This window comes from Watersipora subatra, chromosome 5, assembly GCF_963576615.1.
Source record: "Watersipora subatra chromosome 5, tzWatSuba1.1, whole genome shotgun sequence".
Lineage (NCBI taxonomy): Eukaryota > Metazoa > Bryozoa > Gymnolaemata > Cheilostomatida > Watersiporidae > Watersipora > Watersipora subatra.
The window spans coordinates 382,427-397,375 of record NC_088712.1 but is presented as its reverse complement, the minus strand read 5'-3'; the positions used below and the strand labels follow the sequence as shown (position 1 = coordinate 397,375).

The 14,949-nt window shown below is 39.7% G+C and overlaps 1 protein-coding gene across 1 annotated transcript; it reads right to left on the bottom strand.

The window, feature by feature from the left end:
- Positions 1–2,926: 2,926 nt before the first annotated feature.
- On the bottom strand, positions 2,927–3,763 carry LOC137396691 (selection and upkeep of intraepithelial T-cells protein 5-like). The gene has a single exon (XM_068083007.1). It carries the CDS (start codon positions 3,761–3,763, stop codon positions 2,927–2,929), a length of 837 nt encoding a protein of 278 aa, XP_067939108.1.
- Positions 3,764–14,949: the final 11,186 nt, after the last annotated feature.

The window sequence follows — 14,949 nt, the reverse complement described above, 5'->3', positions numbered from 1 at the left end:
TATTTTCCAGTTAATCCACAAACAAATGAAAATCTTCTATTGCTAACAAAATACATGTATGTGTTTTAAAGAGCATTGTGGTGCTAAATTGCCTTTGTGGTGCTACGTTGTCCCTGTAGTTCTACATTGTCTCTGTGGTGCTACATTGTCTCTGTAGTGCTACATTGTCTCTGTAGTGCTACATTGTCTCTGTGGTGCTACATTGTCTCTGTGGTGCTACATTGTCTCTGTGGTGTTACATTGTCTCTGTAGTGCTACAATGTCTCTGTAGTGCTACATTGTCTCTGTGGTGTTACATTGTCTCTGTGGTGCTACATTGCCTCTGTGGTGCTACATTGTCTTTGTGGTGCTACATTGTCTCTGTGGTGCTATATTGTCTCTGTGGTGCTACATTGTCTCTGTGGTGCTACATTGTCTCTGTGGTGTTACATTGTCTCTGTGGTGCTACATTGTCTCTGTAATGCTACATTGTCTCTGTGGTGTTACATTGTCTCTGTAGTGCTACATTGTCTCTGTAGTGCTACATGGTCTCTGTGGTGTTACATTGCTTCTGTGGTGCTACATTGTCTCTGTGGTGCTACATTGTCTCTGTGGTGCTACATTGTCTCTGTGGTGTTACATTGTCTCTGTAGTGCTACATTGTCTCTGTAGTGCTACATGGTCTCTGTGGTGTTACATTGCTTCTGTGGTGCTACATTGTCTCTGTGGTGTTACATTGCCTCTGTAGTGCTACATTGTCTCTGTAGTGCTACATGGTCTCTGTGGTGTTACATTGCTTCTGTGGTGCTACATTGTCTCTGTGGTGCTACATTGTCTCTGTGGTGCTACATTGTCTCTGTGGTGTTACATTGTCTCTGTGGTGCTACATTGTCTCTGTAGTGCTACATTGTCTCTGTGGTGTTACATTGTCTCTGTAGTGCTACATTGTCTCTGTAGTGCTACATGGTCTCTGTGGTGTTACATTGCTTCTGTGGTGCTACATTGTCTCTGTGGTGCTACATTGTCTCTGTGGTGCTACATTGTCTCTGTGGTGCTACATTGTCTCTGTGGTGCTACATTGTCTCTGTGGTGCTACATTGTCTCTGTGGTGCTACATTGCTTCTGTGGTGCTACATTGTCTCTGTGGTGCTATATGGTCTTTATGATCTTGGCTTGACACGTTTGAGCTATTGAAAAATAAACTTTGACGACTTGAGGTGTGCCCAGTTGCAGTGAAGACTTTAAGGTTATATGACATTTTTGTTACCCCTGGTGACCTTTTTGAAAATTAAGTCCTAACCTGTTGTTTGTAAATCAAGTGTTCTTGACCACTATAGCTGCTCCCTTATTTATTATTGTTAACATAAAAAAGGGAATTAAATAGAAGACAACTCTTTAAGAAAGTTTAAATATGTTATTTTTTACCAAAACAAACTCAACTTAACACAGATGTACTGCCGGTAATGCAGTTAGCTATTTGTAGATCAGGTGATAGACTTTACTAGAAGGTAGTGCCAAGGTATGAGAAGGCAACTCACATTTGGTGAAAAGTAGTGTAAAAGGTACATGTAAGAAGCATTCAGCCTAAATGAATTTTAAAATATTGGTTATAACAAGCCATCCCTTGAGTTAAACAAACAGAGATAGTAAAAGCTGTGCCCTTTTTCTAATGGTAGTTTGAATGAATGAGAAGACAACTAACATTTAGTAGATAAGATGGAACTAAAGATGTATTAGTCAACTGTTCAGTAAACGAGACATGAATATATATGAAAATAAACTAAAGGTATGTCTCATTCTCTATGGAACTTTTAGATTAACTGAGTAAATCTAGATGGGAAGAGTAGTATATTTAAAAAGCTTGGAAGAAATACATTTTGCCATCTACCAAGCTGAGAAAAACCAAATTATAGATACAAGAGTTATTATGACATAGAGTTATAAGTTACAGATAGCTTACTATTGCATTATATTTTATTTTGCTTTTAAATACGCCTTTTCATGCGCAACGAATTATTTTAGCATAGCTTAGTCTAACCCCACTTTCTGCTCTCCTCCTCTCAAGTGATAATAAAAGCGATGCTTTTTTGTGAGCCACCATTGTGTTCTATGATATGTCTCTTTTTAATATGTATTTTAATGTAGATCAAGTTTTTGTAAATGATTGTTTCCTGTGACACACTCTCTGCTCTTAAACTGCTTCCTTAGGGATTTTATTATCTGCATTTATTATTAAAGCCCCATACAATCCACTCCTAACGAATCCTGATGCTTGTTATGCCTGAAGAACATAGACCTATTAACTATACTAATATTTAGTATGTATAGTTGACTAGCTGTATCGTTACTAAGGCTATGCTGAAGAGCATAGGGCACTACTGTAACAGCACAGCGTACTACAGTATGTGTTGGAAAGTCCAATACGTGACTGGAAAATTCCTATGCGCTCCGACGCATGACAGATTATTGTTCTAAAAATTGATTGCTCAAACGGGAAAATTCCAAATACAAAGGGTGGGATAATTTGATGTCGATCATCAGATGCAGTCTCACGTTTGAATCAAAAATCAGCAATAGCTATTTGTGTAATTAAATTATTTGACTACGGATCAATAATATAAAACAACTTTACAAAATAATTTGTTGAAAAAGTACAACCCTCAAACTTTACCACACATTGTTGGCTACGCTCCTGCAGCTAATGTAGCTAATCGATAATTGACTATCAGTGAGACTGCATTACACCAACAATGACTACTAGCGATACACCTGCTGTTCCCAATATCGTCTGTAAGATTTGTAGTGATCTATTGACAGACCCAAGAGATTTAGACTGTGGGCATACATTTTGTTTATTCTGCCTACAAGATGAAAACATCGATAAATGCCCAGAGTGTGACATGAAAACTGTGCCTGAGAGAGCAAAACTGAAAGAACTTAGACGGAATTATGAAAAGAGTGAGCTGGTGAGAGGGGAGATTGTCAGAAGAAGTAAGTTCAGTGTAATGATAATAGTGTCTATGTTTATGCTAATAGTGTCTAGGTCTATGTTACTAGCGTCTAGGTCTATATTACTAGTGTCTAGGTCTATGCTAATAGTGTCTAGGTCTATGTTACTAGCGTCTAGGTCTATATTACTAGTGTCTAGGTCTATGCTAATAGTGTCTAGGTCTATGTTACTAGTGTCTAGGTCTATGTTACTAGCGTCTAGGTCTATATTACTAGTGTCTAGGTCTATGCTAATAGTGTCTACGTCTATGTTACTAGTGTCTAGGTCTATGCTGAGAGTATCTAGGTCTATGTTACTAGTGTCTAAGTCTATCATACTAGTGGCTAAGTCAATGTTACTAGTGTCTATGTCTATGCTAATAGTGTCTAGGTCTATGTTACTAGTGTCTAAGTCTATGCTACTAGTGTATAGGTCTATGTTACTAGTGTCTAGGTCTATGTTACTATTGTCTATTTCTATGTTACTAGTGTCTAGGTCTATTTTACTAGTGTCTATTTCTACAATACTAGTCTTTAGGTCTATGCTACTAGTGTATAGGTGTATGTTAGTAGTGTCAAGGTCTATATCACTAGTGTAAAAGTCTATGTTACTTGTGTCTAAATCTATGGTACTAGTGTATAGATCTATGATACTCGTGTATAGGTCTATGTTACTAGTGCATAGGTCTATGTTACTAGTGTCTAGGTCTATGTTACTAGTGTCTAGGTCTACATTACTAGTCGCTAAGTCTATGTTACTAGTGTCTAGGTCAATGTTACCAGTGGCTAAGTCCATTTTACTAGTACCTAGGTCTATGCTAAAAGTGTCTAGGCCTATGCTACTAGTATATAGGTCTATGTTACTAGTGTCTAAGTCTATGCTACTAGTGTATAGGTCTATGTTACTAATGTCTAGGTCTATGTTACTAGTGTCTAGGTCTATGCTAATAGTGTGTAGGTCTGTGCAACCACTTGTTAGGTCTATGTAACCTCTTTAGTGAATTTGACTAGGACTAGGGCCATCTTCAACTCGCGTGCCATTAAATGTGTTTCATGGCCGACATCTACTTAGATTTACAACAGGTTTTGATTTTCTCTCCTAGTCAAACCGTTAAAATGTTACGTTGTCAAGGAAAGCAACCTTTAGTGTAAATACATGTACATACAAGATTACTAGTATAGCTAGAACTTTGTACTGATTACATATATATCTTCTTTCAGTTGCTGACACAAAGGTCAATGATACTAGTAAGTATATCATATCACAGCTGTTCCCTACTTATCCTACTACTATATAATGTACTTACACTGAATCTGATTTATTTTTTATCTTCTGCGTACATTTAGCTTTATTCTTTAGACACGAATACAGAAATATAGAAAATCAAACTTTAACTCCGCTAAGGAAATGATTCACTTTATTTTAATAGTTGCTGAAATATAGTGATGACTCTCAGTTTTAAACCATCTTTATCTATAAATTACTAACTCTTTTCTTCATATGCAGGCAAAGATAATAAAAAGCATGAAGGAGTTGTCTGTTCTATGTGTAACAAAAAAGACTTTACAGGAGTCAGATACATTTGTGGGTGAGTGCGATTGATTACACACTCTGTACTGTCGTTTTGTAACAGAAGGTAAATGTATTAAATACAAACTAAACCAGAGAACTGGTCAGTCTGCATTATTTATTACATTGTATTATTTGACATGTTTATGTTACTGCTCACATGACAGTAATGACATAATTTTATTATTATGCTGCATGGCTTATCATATTACTTGGAATGGATCACATTGCAAATGGTGACTATAGCATTACTACGTAGAAGTGAATGACAGATCATAGCAGGTGAGTGTTTTTCCTTGAGATTAAGCCAACTATTAGGATGTTTGTTTACTTAATCCTATTGGCTCCTAATAATGCATACTCTACTGATTTCAACCAATAAACACATCTCATCATGACCATCAACTCTGTTTACTGTTTCCATGGATACCATGTTGCAGAGTTTGCTCTGACTATAACCTCTGTGAAGACTGTGAAAGGAAACCGAATGGTGAAGAGCATGACAAAACTCATATCTTCCTCAAACTGAAGAGAGTATTACATGAGACTGTGCCATCTGGTCCTCTACTGCATGAGGTGAGACAAGCAACTGACAATAACAAACAGGTTGTCTTACATGAATTATTACTCACTATCTTACAATAGATTTTCTGACAGCTGTGTTAAGTATTACTAAAACTATGGTTCACAGTAGTGTTGGGCCGGTATTGGGTTATCCGCTCTTACCGATACCAAGGGATTCTCGGTTTCCGAGGAAACCAATCATTTTCGGTGTCAGCTAGGTATCCGCGGCCGGTTTGATATGATCGGTATTTATCCGTAAAAGCCTATCGGTATATGGTTATACGGATATCCGGAGAGATTTTCAAAACGGTTCATGACGAACATGCCAATCTCAGCATGCATTGGCGAACTAAGTCAACAAAAATTTCCACGCTTACTGTATCTATTATTATATTACGTTACATTGATAATGCCACCAGCCTCAAAGGTTTGGGAGTTCTACACAGATGAGAGGACGTATAAAGACTCTAATGGGACTGGACTCTAATTGGACTGCGTATAATTATGCGATTACATTACCTGATTACAATATGTGATAGTAAGATTTTTTTTAAACTGTTTCAGTATATTTAACAAAGAGAGCCCCTTGCCATTATCTATCTGTTCTTTATTATACATAACGTTTGTATCAATAACGATATTTTTTAATAGAATTAACAATAAAAACATCTATCATGAAAATTATATTTCCATCTTTCTTTGTTGGCTTTCTAAAACAAGGAGTCTCTTTGCCGTAACAATATACTGCTGACTAAAGAATGTTTTTTTGCACAGGCTACTTTTTGCACAACGATAAAAATTGTTCGAGACAGTTATGATTTAAAGTTTAAACAATTTAAAGACACACTGATAACTACATTCCGAACAATAGTACCGACAATACCGAACTTTCTTAGTTGGCAAAGGATACCGAAGATGGTAAATACCGAGGATACCGATACCGAAAAAACCGATAAAAATGAGCAAGGATATCCGATCCAGCACTAAATTAGATACCGGCCCAACACTAGTTCACAGCCACTTAATGGACTTTCATTCACTGCACTGTCACTTACTGCTTTTTGTTTTCACCAGCTGTCACATGCTGTAACTTGCTGTAACCTGCAATCATTCACTGTCACTTGCTGACACTTGCTTTCACTTTCTATTGCTTGTTTTCAATCACTGGTATATCTTGCTATTCTTTAGTTATGCCACTGAAAGTTTTTCCGTTTGCATCTAGTTTGTTTTGTGGCTGTTTGAGAAAGCTATCACGGTGTGTGTGTGTGTGTGTGCGTGCTCGAGTGTGCGTGCGGTGTGTTCGGTGTGTGCGGTGTGTGTGTGTGTGTATGCGGTGTGTGTGTTAGTTATATACAATGCATGTAACAAGTGCATTTAGGCAATTATAACAATTCAATGAGAAGAAAATTACAAGTCATGCTGATATGCTGATATTCACGTAAAAGTTATCCTCTCATGTGTAGGGAGCCATAGAGATGGGAAAGGCAATGGACTTCACTCGCGATGATCATCAGGTGATCGAGTCAGTCTCAGACAGTCTCTGTAGAATTACAAGCCGAGTTTCCTGTGACAGGTGTACCAAAGGGGGGAAAGGCTATGTGAAGGGAGACTGCTATTACTGTGGGTGAGTTTTTATACTGGGAAAACCAGCAAACAGCAAACAAACCATCTGTCTTATGTTTTATTGGTCTCCATAGCTGGCATATACAGAACTTAGCACCTTGTATCAGCTGTTATTCAATGTCTATGCAGTGTAAGAACAATTTTTTCTTTAATGTTGGTTACTTTAACTCTCTTGGGTAGCCACATTGAATGTATATAACTTTTACATTACTCTGTATCAAGGGCCGGCAACCTGCGGCTCCGGAGCCGCATGCGGCTCTTTTATTCCCTCGCTGCGGCTCCTTCTGACTTTGAACTTTTTTTCTTTTTAACCATATGCCAAGTAATTCATAAAACTAAGGTAGTTTTATCACTAAATTTTGTATGATAATTTAAAAAAATGTAATTATGGTGATAAATCAAACATTGTCATCCGTAATGCGTTATTATTTACGTTCCATTATTATTAGTACCTTATCACATGATTGTCACATGATTTTAACGTGAACATAAAAGTACAGAAACGCATACTACCGGATTTGCGCAGACGGCAAGATCGCTACGAGATACCTTATAATATTTTGTCAACAAACTGGGTTAAACAATTATAAACCTAGTAAGGCTAGTCAGCCACTTCGGTCTGCAATATCGTCAACAACACTACTGACAAACAACAACACTAATACAGCCAGTACACCTTATAACAATTTTTGCGCCAATAAAACGGCCAAAACTATTTTGTTGTTGTTTGCAAAAGTGTAAATTTGTTTTCTCAGCAGTTAAATCATACCACACCATTTTGTTTTATGGTATAAAAGCTTTAAACGCTAAACAAAAAAGTTACATGTAGTATTTAATGATTTGTTATTAAAAATATTAAAAGAGGTTTGTGGCTCCCACTGCGTTCTTTCCTGCGGAAAACGGGTCCAATTGACTCTCTGAGTAGAAAAGGTTGCCGACCCTGCTTTATATAGTTCAATAAAATAGAAAATAAAAAGAAACTGACATAAACTGTGTTTTGCTGCTGACTTTGGCCTTTTGACTCCAGACTAATATGCAGCAAGTTAAGTTGCCTCTCCAATCTGACTAAACAGGCGTTTCCATAGAATTAACTGTGTTTGTTCAGTTAAATGGAAAGCCCATATGATGTAGTAACTCATTTCCCGCGAGCCAAATAACCCTTCTATGTTTATTGTAGCTATTGTACTAATTATATGCTCTGTTCTTCCTGTGAACAACGCTCTACCATCATCCATGACCCCTTGCACATCTTCCTCAAGGTCAAACACACAGTGAACAAAAACATAGAAAGTGCTAGGAATGTGTCTCTACTCAAGTACAAATTAAATTAGCAGCCGGACTCAGGAGTCAGCCTATACGTTGTGTACATATAGTACTAATCTTACACTCACCTAGTAACAATGCACTATTATAAGTTTGAAACCTTTGATGGTCGACTAACATGCCACTCATGTTTAAATACGACTCATTATCTCTGTTTAAGCCTTGTTTATTTTATTTTTTTCTGTCTACCTAAACTGCTACCTAAACCTAAACTGCTTCAAGTTTTTTTTATATTTATTATATACATATATATATATTTCTATATATATAGTTATATGTTACAATTACTTTGATAGTATTTTGCCAAAATTAATTTAGGTTTTAATTTGCTTTAACAACCTGATTTGACTTGAGTTTATGTTATATCTGGCTGGATTGTGTTAGATTATAAATGTCTACAATTGAACTTTATTGGTATGTGACATTTTATTATAGCATTTCTGTTAAGATAACATAAAGTTGGCACTACATCTTTGACAAATATTTGATTTCCTCAATAGTATAAAATTTAACACTGCTACTAACCTCACACTCAGTTAATAGCGATGTACTATTATAAATTGGAAACCATCGGTGGTCGACTAACATGCTATTCGTGTTTCGATACACTTCATTTCGCTGATAAATTCTGATTTATTCTGCCATATATGCTTGAATTATTAATTTTTTTATTTTATGTTGAACATATCTTAGAAGTTATTTTGCTAAATTGGGCTATTTCGTTTTGATTGTTATCTAGTCATGTACACCTTAATTTTTTAAAACTTTGTTTGTCAACAATTCATTTTGGTTAGCTCTAAAATTTTCATGACAGCATTGTTTTAAAATAAAGTTAGCATTTTGTCAATTTTTCTGGTTATTAAAGATTGACTACTAACATACCATGATTTGTTAAGAGAAAAATCTTGAGTGTGTGATGGATTTACCAAGCTGAGTTGTTTTAATTGCCATAAGCATTCAGCTATTCTCAGATTAGCCCTATAATTTAAAAGCCAGCTTGCGTGAAAAGCCCGTTGATTAACACTCAGCCCTTGCTATATAAGCAATGGTGCTTCAGTGTTAAGACGGGAAAACAAAGAGCACAGAGCTAGCGATACAGAGTACAAACGACTGAACTAAAGACTGAGAGTTACGTTCATAATCTGCATTAAGGACAGTGCGGTAACATTAACTTACCTTTGTGCAGCTTTGTATATCTTTGGTAACATATAGATTGCTTAACATTTTTACATTTACAAGTGTAACTGTTTTGGGTATTTATTATTGTAACTCATTTCAGCATTACGCTTGATTGTAGTGAATTGTTCTAATTGTTCTATCTTCTCATGTTTATAGAGCTTGTGTGAATAAAAGCCATTATTCACCAGACACTTTGTTGCAACAATTACAGTTGTGCATGAGAGCTATTACTCGTTCAGTATAAGACAACTTGTACGCAGAACCCACTTGCTAGTGGTTAGTCAGCGCTGACTTCCACAACATTGGTGGCAGCAGTGGGATATCTGTAATCCTGTTGCTACTGAAAGTTTAGCTGTACGCACAACCTAGTGATTGTTGAACAGCTCTCTGGAAAGAGATAGCTCAAGGCGGAGACTCCAGAATGTTTACTAATCCATTTCTGCCGATAAGTAAACCATTCTTGGACGCGACTAATCCATTTACTGATACTGATGAGAAACAGCCCAAGCAAGTCATGCACTCCGATACATCAGTACACGTTGATGGGATGACCTTCATTGACGATATGTACCGGAAATATGTGTTGGAACTGCAGGACAGACAGGCTGCCAGCAGTCGCATATTTTCTTCAGCAGCAGAAGGACTCCACAATTTGGCACATCATCCTGTTTCCACTCCCCGACCAACGGAGCAGCTACAGTCAACCAGGTTGGTCGAGCCTACTTCAAAGAAGGCTGAGGTTCCTAACTCTACACTCAGTGGTCGAGTGGATCTCAGGTTACCACACTTTGATGGGCATGGAGATGTAAACTTATTTATACAACAATTTACTGAAATTTGTGACGTAAGCCGATGGGATGACCGAGTCGCACTAATACAACTAAGATCCTGCTTAGAGCAAACAGCCAAAGACTGTGGAAGAGCTGAAACGGTTGCTGAGGTAAATAGGAAGCTGCTACAGATGTTCGGACTGTCTGCATCCGAAGCAAGAGAACAGCTGCACTATTTACACCTGCGAGCAGGAGAAGATTACCTATCATTGGGTAACAGAGTAGAGAAGCTGTCAAAGTTAGCCTATGGTGGTCTTGGGTGTGCTGTCGAGAATGAGACGGCCTTAGAACACTTCCAGCGAGCCGTGAATGACCCTGCACTTCGGCGGCACCTGCTGCTGGTCAAGGCTTCAAATCTGGAGGAAGCCATTACCGCAGCAAAACATTATGAAGTAGCTGGGCGTCAACCCGTACCCTCAAGAACTAGAAATCCTCCAAGAGTTACCCAAATAGATAATCCAAGCGGTACTAGTGGCAAAGCTGCAGAAGACAACTCTGAAACGGATCTGGCTGAGGTTCTGTTCTCCATGTCATTAGAACTGGAAAAACAGACAAAGCTGATAAAAGATCAGTCTGCCCGGATTGCTGCTCTAGAGCAACGAAGTGTTGACACAGCCAATGTCACGTCTCATAGAGCCAGACGTTGCTTCATATGTGGAGACTCTTCCCATCTGATGCGGAGTTGTACAGTACGGAAGAAAAGACCACCACCATCCACAAACCCTAATCAGGAAAACTAGCAAGGTTCACTCCTAAGATTACGGGTAAAGTGGGTGGACCGGTGTCAGATACCCGTTACAGAAAGCCAAATAGGCAGAGCAGGAGAGAAACAAGGGTGAGCCAAGCAGACAGTCCTGGTGAGTTGTCACAATTAAAACCAATCATTAGGAAACCTGATTTGCTTCCCTTGCCTCTTCATTGCTCTGGAGATGCTGCGAACTCTCCGGTAGGTCAATCTAATTGCAGTACTAGGGTTGATGCAGAGCATCCTTGTATAAATTTTGCAGCCACTGTTTCTGCACTCTATATTCCAGGAAAAGTTGAGGGCTGTTCAGTACACTATTTAGTAGACAGTGGATGTACCCTTAACTTGCTGGCAAGGAGAATGTTTGATAGGCTGCCACGGAAGTTTCTTGGTGGATTGCTGGCATTTGAACACACTACAGGCACTCTGGCAGATGGATCTGGTTTGAAATTTTATGGACAGATAAAATTAGCTGGCAGATTAAGGTCAGAACCAATCGAATTAGACTTTTTTGTTGCAGATATTGAACCAGATGCTATACTTGGAATGCCCTTTCTAGTAAGCCATAATTGCTTAGTTAGTTGTTTAGACTCTACTGTTGTGATGAATGGTAAACACCTTAGATGCACCAACCAGCGTGGTATAGATTTTGTTAGTAGGGTACAGGTAATCGCTAATGAATCTATTCCCGCTAGATCTGAACAGTTGGTCCGGTGTCGGTTGTCAAATAACATTTGTACCCCTGTTGGCATAGTAGAAGACACAGGGGTTGCGGCTAAGCATGGCATAGCTATTGCTGCTAGTGTGAGTACATGGAGTGAAGAAAGGAAATTTTTTGTTAGGTGCATTAATTCTGCAATGCAAGTATGTCACCTTAATGCTGGATCTATTATAGGACAGTGTGTCAGCTTGGAGAAGGGACAGATTGTCAATTCATCTGTTCATATGATGGATGGGAACCACAGGAAGCGTGTCTCAGATGAAAAGATCCCTGCTATTCCATCTCACTTGGAGAGCCTATATGAAGAGGCAACTGAGGCATGTTCTCAGCTTTCGCAACGCAAAGCGATTTCTAAGTTGTTGCTTAACTTCAGTGATGTCTTTTCAAAAGGTGACTCTGATCAAGGACTGACTTCTTTAATGAAACATTCTATCCCTGTTAAGGCGATGTCACAGCCAATTAAACAGGCTCCAAGACGTTTAGGGGTGGAGAAAGAAGCCGAGGTCAGCAAGCAAGTTCACGAGTTGTCAAAGCAAGGTCTTATTGAGCCTGCATATGGAGCATGGAGCTCTCCTGTTGTACTCGTGAAAAAGAAAGAATGGCAGCTGGAGGTTTTGCATTGACTACCGCAGATTAAATGCTTTACAGTCCATGATGCTCACCCCCTGCCTCGTATAGATGAAAGTCTGGAGGCCTTGGCTGGCAGCAAACTTTTCTCCACACTGGATCTCATGAGCGGCTATTGGCAAATTCCACTAGATGAAGATGCTAAAGATAAGTCGGCATTTTGCACTAGAGGAGGCCTGTGGAGATGGAAAGTCTTGCCATTTGGTTTGACAGCAGCTTCGGCAACATTTCAACGAATGATGGAGCAAGTGCTACATGGACTACATTGGAAGACTTTGCTGCTATATCTAGACGATGTTATAGTCATGGGTAACAGCTTCGAAGAACATTACCTCAACCTTGAAGAGGTCCTATCTCGGTTTCGATCGGCCAAGCTCAAGCTTAAGCCCTCCAAATGCCATCTCTTTCAAGAAGAAGTGGCATATTTGGGACATATAGTTAGTAGTAATGGTGTAGCAACTGATCCAAAGAAAATATCTGCTGTTGCTACTTGGCCATCTCCGAAGAATGTGACCGAGCTACAATCTTTTCTTGAGACTGTTGGTTACTATCGTCAGTATGTCCAGGACTTTGCCAACAAAGCCCGACCACTGACAAAGCTAACCAGTAAAACAGCCAAGTTCGAATGGACTGAGGAGTGCCATGCAGCTTTTAACATACTGAAGCAGTCGCTACTGACGGCCCCAGTTCTGGGTTATCCAAACCCGGCCCTTGACTATATCCTGGACACAGATGCTTCTCTTAATGGGGTTGGTGCAGTTTTGTCTCAAATCCAAGATGGCCAGGAACGGGTAATATCCTATTATAGTCGTGCTTTGTCACGTGCTCAGCAAAACTATTGTGTGACTAGAAGAGAACTGTTAGCTGTTAAAGCTGTTGCTCATTTTCGTCCATATTTGTATGGTATAGAGTTCAAAATTCGTACTGATCATGCTTCACTTTTATGGTTATGCAGGAGGACTACGCCTTCTGTCCAAGTTGCAAGATGGTTAGAGATCTTGAGCGAATTCACCTTTGCCATAGAGCATCGACCAGGGAGCAAACATGGGAACGCTGATGGGTTATCAAGGAGGCCATGCCACGACTGCACCAAATGCGACAGAGTCACGAAACAATGTGGAGGACCAAGCATGGGCCAAATTCGACATGAACTATCAAAGCGGGCACAAAATGAAAACCCTGTGTGTACATTACCGATTGCTGCAGAGAAGTTGATGGCACAAGAGTGTGCCGATGACTTATTGGATGAAAACCACATTCATGAAGTGGTTGGTACAGACTGTAAAGCATCAGCTAGGAGTGGACCAGAGTCCTCACAAACTGCCAGCTTAATCGTAACTAACGGTGATGGTTGTTGCAAGGTAGAAGATTCCCGCACTAATGATGTCTGCCAGAATGATGAGGAGCAGACAACTTTAGATTATTCTTCTAATCAACAAGGGGGTCGCAACCAACCTTCACCAACACCACAGTCGGATACACCCAGCTCTGAACTGTGTCAGGCTCAGTTGCTCCCAAGTGATATTGCGACTATCTACAATGCTGTCAAGAATCAACAATCTCTGGATCCAGCTATAGTCAACCTTGGCAGTACAGAATTACGAAAGCTTAGCACCATGCTCTCTTTAATGCGAATAAGAGAGGATCAAGTGCTGGTAACTCGTATACTTGTTGGGAAAAGATCTCGGGAGGTGATACTTTGTCCTATGAACATGCGGAAGCAGGTGGTGTGGAACACACATACCCTTTCTCATGCCGGGATAATGAGGACCCTCCGGAGACTTAGACTAACATGGTACTGGCCTGGAATGACGTCTGATGTTCGACGTATAGTGAACAGCTGCGAAATATGCCAGCGAGCGAAGTCTGGAGGTTTGCATCATTCTTCAAGTCATAGACCTCTCTGGGTTGGCCGTCCTTGGCAAAAGGTTGCGATTGACTTAGTTGGACCGCTGCCTTTGACCCCTCGAGGAAACAGATGGATTTTAGTGTTGACAGATCATTTCACCCGTTGGCAGGATGCTGTACCTCTACCTGATGCTACAGCTCCTATAATTGCTGAAGCTTTAGATAGTCGCATCTTTTGCTACTTCGGATTACCCGAAGAGCTCCATAGTGACAGAGGAACACAGTTTGAAGGTGACCTTATGGCAGAACTTTGCGCCATGTGGAGAATTACTAAAACTCGGACAACTGCCTATCATCCCCAATCTAACGGGGTGGTGGAACGTGGAAATAGAACCTTGGGCGATTCCCTTCACTGTCTTCTACTTAGTCAGATGGAAGCGCAAGAAAACTGGGACATTGTGCTACCACAGATCATGAGGGCCTTTAGGGCAACCCCACATGCAGCAACAGAGGAAACTGCAAACTATTTGATGCTAGGACGGGAATGTAGGCTACCTGACCAGCTAATAGGCGGGACACATGATGTCGATGAGACTACACGAAGTGAATACGCCTCCCATATGCAAGACCAGTTAGATACTGCTTACCAGTTGATTCGCACTCAACAAATGCTACCTCCTAGATTACCTGAACAGGAGGATGCAATCTTCAAAGAAGGAGATCTGGTGTTAGTGCAAAACAAACGGAGACGTAAAGGGATTCACCCAAAATTACTACCAAGTTTAATGGGCCATTCATTATAAAGAAGGTCTTTGACAACGGCACTTATAAAGTTGCTGGTCAAGGAACCATCAATGAATGCCGTCTCAAACTGTTCACGCTGGCATCTGATCTAGCTGGACAACTGAGAAGCCCAAGGACCAGCTCGGATGTTGACCAGTCAAGGAATGAT

Excerpts from the sequence above, each read along its gene's own strand:
- LOC137396691 (XM_068083007.1), bottom strand. The coding sequence starts at position 3,763 with ATGGACTTAGCCACTGGTAACATTGACCTAGACACTAGTAACATAGAC.